Consider the following 3,661-nt stretch of genomic DNA (forward strand, 5'->3'; position numbering starts at 1 on the left):
GGCTAGTACAAGTACTAGCCACTACATGGCACTTGTTTATCTAGTAAAAGTTGATTCATAAGCAAGGTTCTTTTATTACTTACATTCTTAATGAATGAATGTGTTTCATTGCATCAAAATTTATTGAAAAATGATAAACGTATAGATTTTGTGTTATTAAGAGAAGACTTAAGTGTATGTATAGAATCTAATCTATCATCATTACTATTCTAAGTCAAAACTAATTACCAAATTGGTATAGATATCTTAAACATATTCTTTTATATAAGAATTATTTTATTTTAAAATTATTTTTATTTATTTATAAATGGTGACTTAATTTATTTAAAAGGGTTTTATTTATTTAAGAGAGTTATTTTATTTAAGAATTGTTTAAATTTATTTATATTTTTAAAATTTTATTTAATAAGAATTATTTTATAGTTTGAATTTTTTCCAATACGTTCACGTTATTACACTCCTTACTCTCCAAATAATATTTTTTTAATATTTATTTATTAATACGTTTAATTATTATTATTTTTTAATTTTTTTTAATATAATATAAAAATTCTTTGAACTTTATGCTTTGCAACAATTAATTTACTCTTTACTATTTTATTTTGTCTGATTTAATTTTTAATTATTTTCTATTATACTTATTTATCCTTTCGTATATTTTTTGTTGTATTTTTTATATATTATTTTTATTTAATATTTAATTTGCTATCATTTTTTCTTGATGCATTAGTAATATTGATGGTCACATTTGTAATGATGAAGACAATCTTCCATTATTCTTCTATTTTTTTAATGATGCTTACTACCTTCTTTTAAGTGGGGCTTTTTTTTTACAAGGATTTATGGGTATGTTAAAAGAGATTGAGTTTTCTTGATTAATACATAATTTGTTTTAATTATATGACCTTCAAACATAAGATAAAGATTATTTTTAATAAATGAAATCATTATTATTTATTAAATGAAAGATTTATGAAGAAAGATCTGATTTATTTCAAAATGTTTACTTTTAAAATATATATGCTACAAGAATTTTTTTTCTTAATATAATAAATAAAAATAATTGAATCAAGTTAAATACAAGATTACTATAAAAACAGATACAAATAACTACTAATATATAAAAATACACTAAAAAATATTTGTATTATGTATATACACAAAAGACTTTACAAACAACAACTAAAATCAAATTACATACACTAACTTCTCTTTTTCCTTTCATGAAGGTTCAACTGCTAGTTACAGTACAACAATTTGAATTGGACGATTGCGAGGCAGCTACAGGGAGCCCCCATTTATTTAGGCTTAAATTTAATTTGAATTCGTGGAGTTTGCTGTGAGAAAAATATAGATAAAGGTATAATCTCTTACTAATTTTTAGTGCCACAGGCAAGGCAGGATATCATATTTCTTAAAGCCTGCCGGATTCCGGAAGCCTTTGACGAGCCCCCTTCGTCACCTGTCGTCTCACATGGAAGCTTCACAATATACGATTCATCTTCACCGTCCATCCTTGCCTTTTCGCAAGCCTGAAAGAATCGATTTACAGAGCGCTCAACGTATTGTTGAGCTTCTCTTACGCACATCTTGTTTGGGAGCTCATCCGGGTAGCTATCTAGAGCGTGATCTCCATTCAATTGAGCTGCCAGCTGAACCAACTCACTCTGAAACTCGTTTAAACGCGCCTCCTCTTTTGCTTCTCCTGGTCTTAGCTTTGACGGTTCTGGCAGCGTAACTGCAGTTGCACACACAAAATTGACGAAGAAATCAGATTTGTTTTATACAAGGAAAGAATATTTGAAACAGAACAAGTGAGGAGAATCTGATACCCGGGCAATCTGTTCTTGGACTCTCCCGCAATTTTAATATGCCTTCGAATGTTCCCGCCCAAGCATCTCTCTTTGTCAAGAAATCTGCTTTCAGATTGAAAATTTTCTTCACTGTTGCAGGAATCGATGAGTGCTCGAATTCGGAGGAAGGATATGGCCCGCTAGGTTTATGCACCACTGCAAATGCAACAAGCCACATTTGTGATTATTTTCATTTTGCACTTGTTTTTGACAGGAAAGTTAAATTGAGGAGAGAAAATATACCGGTTCCTGGATTGATCCAGGGAGAAATGACTATTGTAGGCACACGAACACCTAATCTGTCGAACTTGAAGTAATAGGGTTTGGGGCCTACAATTCCGTCAGGAGACGGCACATTTCTGACAGGCGTGGGAACATGATCAAAGAAACCCCCGTGCTCATCGTAAGTAACAATGAACACCATTTCGTTCCATTGTGGACTCGATCTCAGCGTCTCGTAAACCTCTTTCACAAATTTCTGGCCTTCGGCAACATCGTGCGAAGGATGATCATCATTCGCTGGAAGTATCTTCAGATCAAAATATCGCTGCTCAATGACGACATAGTTAGGCAATTTCCCCTGCTTCGCATGAGATTTGAAGGAGAGATCGAACTGGTGAAACTTTGTTATGTACTTGAGCTTTCTGAGATTTCTGTAGAACAGAGTAGATGGGGGATACTGGTAATAAATACCGAAGTCGAGGCCAGATTCGTAAACAGATTCAAAGATCGTCTTTTGCGGATATCCTTCGATGAGCTTAATGGCGTCGTTGCTGGTTGCACCGTGAGAAGTTGCAGAGTGAACAAAGAGTCTGTTCGGCTGCGTTGAGGCTGGTACGGACGAAAACCATCTGTCAAAGACTGCAAATTCTTTAACCAAGGTAGTGTAGACTGGAACAGCTTCTGGTTTGAAGCCATTCATCACAGTCTCTGACATGCCCTTCTCAACGGTTTCGGCCTGCTGAGCGAATCCGTTCATAGGAGGAGGATCCGCCGACGTGTCTGTGGAATTTCCAAAGACCTGTTCTTTAGTGGCTTTGTAAGAATGGCCAGGATCTGGATCCACATATTCCGACTTGTCATCGAAAAAAATTCTGGCGAAATCGGGGTCTGCAATGGACAGAGGATTCCATTCTTGCCCTGTTACGCCATCAATTTGTGGATTAAGCCGCTTCATCCATCCGAACATGTGGTCGAACGATCGATTCTCTTGCACAAGAACAACCACAGTTTTAATCTGCCCCTCCATTTTGATCTCCCCCATTTCTTCTCTGCAAAGAAAATAAACAGGACTGCAAAATACTGTGAGAAAACAGAATGGCTTCTTCATTTAAATAGGGAAGAAGTTGGAAAGCTGAATACTTCCATTACAGTACGTATGAAGCGTCTGAAAATCACCCTGAAACTCTTGTAAAGCGACGGAAATCTAATAAACCGCTGCCGTGATTGTAAGACTGATAATAAACCAGCCAAGTCATAGAATAAAAAGGATATGCCAATAAATATTCCATTTAGGTGGATTATAATGTCAGCCTCGTGATGTCGTGTTCTTCCTTGCCGGGAATAAATTGGCTTTCCCGGCTTAGCCTTCACGTAACTGTATTTTTGGTTTGTTAATAAAATTAAAACGTTCAATGTTTCGCTCATTTTTTATTTTTTTTGACGCCGTTACTATATTACTATATAAGTGAAGTGGAATCTTTTACCTTAGCATTTTATCATAAAAGAAGATATATATAAGTGGAGTGGAATCTTTTACCTTAGCATTTTATCATAAAAGAAGATATATATAAGTGGAGTGGAATCTT

General features: G+C 34.4%; 1 protein-coding gene across 1 annotated transcript; it reads right to left on the minus strand.

Annotated features, from left to right (window-relative positions):
• Window positions 1-1,155: 1,155 nt before the first annotated feature.
• LOC131071460 (non-specific phospholipase C2) lies at window positions 1,156-3,347 on the minus strand. Its single transcript, XM_058007306.2, has 3 exons — window positions 2,097-3,347; window positions 1,833-2,009; window positions 1,156-1,738 (listed from the first exon to the last, which is right to left on the minus strand). The coding sequence occupies exons 1-3, from the start codon at window positions 3,181-3,183 to the stop codon at window positions 1,374-1,376; spliced, it is 1,629 nt and encodes a 542-aa protein (XP_057863289.2). The 5' UTR covers window positions 3,184-3,347; the 3' UTR covers window positions 1,156-1,373.
• Between the last annotated feature and the right edge of the window lie 314 nt (window positions 3,348-3,661).

Source organism: Cryptomeria japonica, chromosome 6 (genome assembly GCF_030272615.1).
Source record: "Cryptomeria japonica chromosome 6, Sugi_1.0, whole genome shotgun sequence".
NCBI classification, from domain to species: Eukaryota; Viridiplantae; Streptophyta; class Pinopsida; order Cupressales; family Cupressaceae; genus Cryptomeria; species Cryptomeria japonica.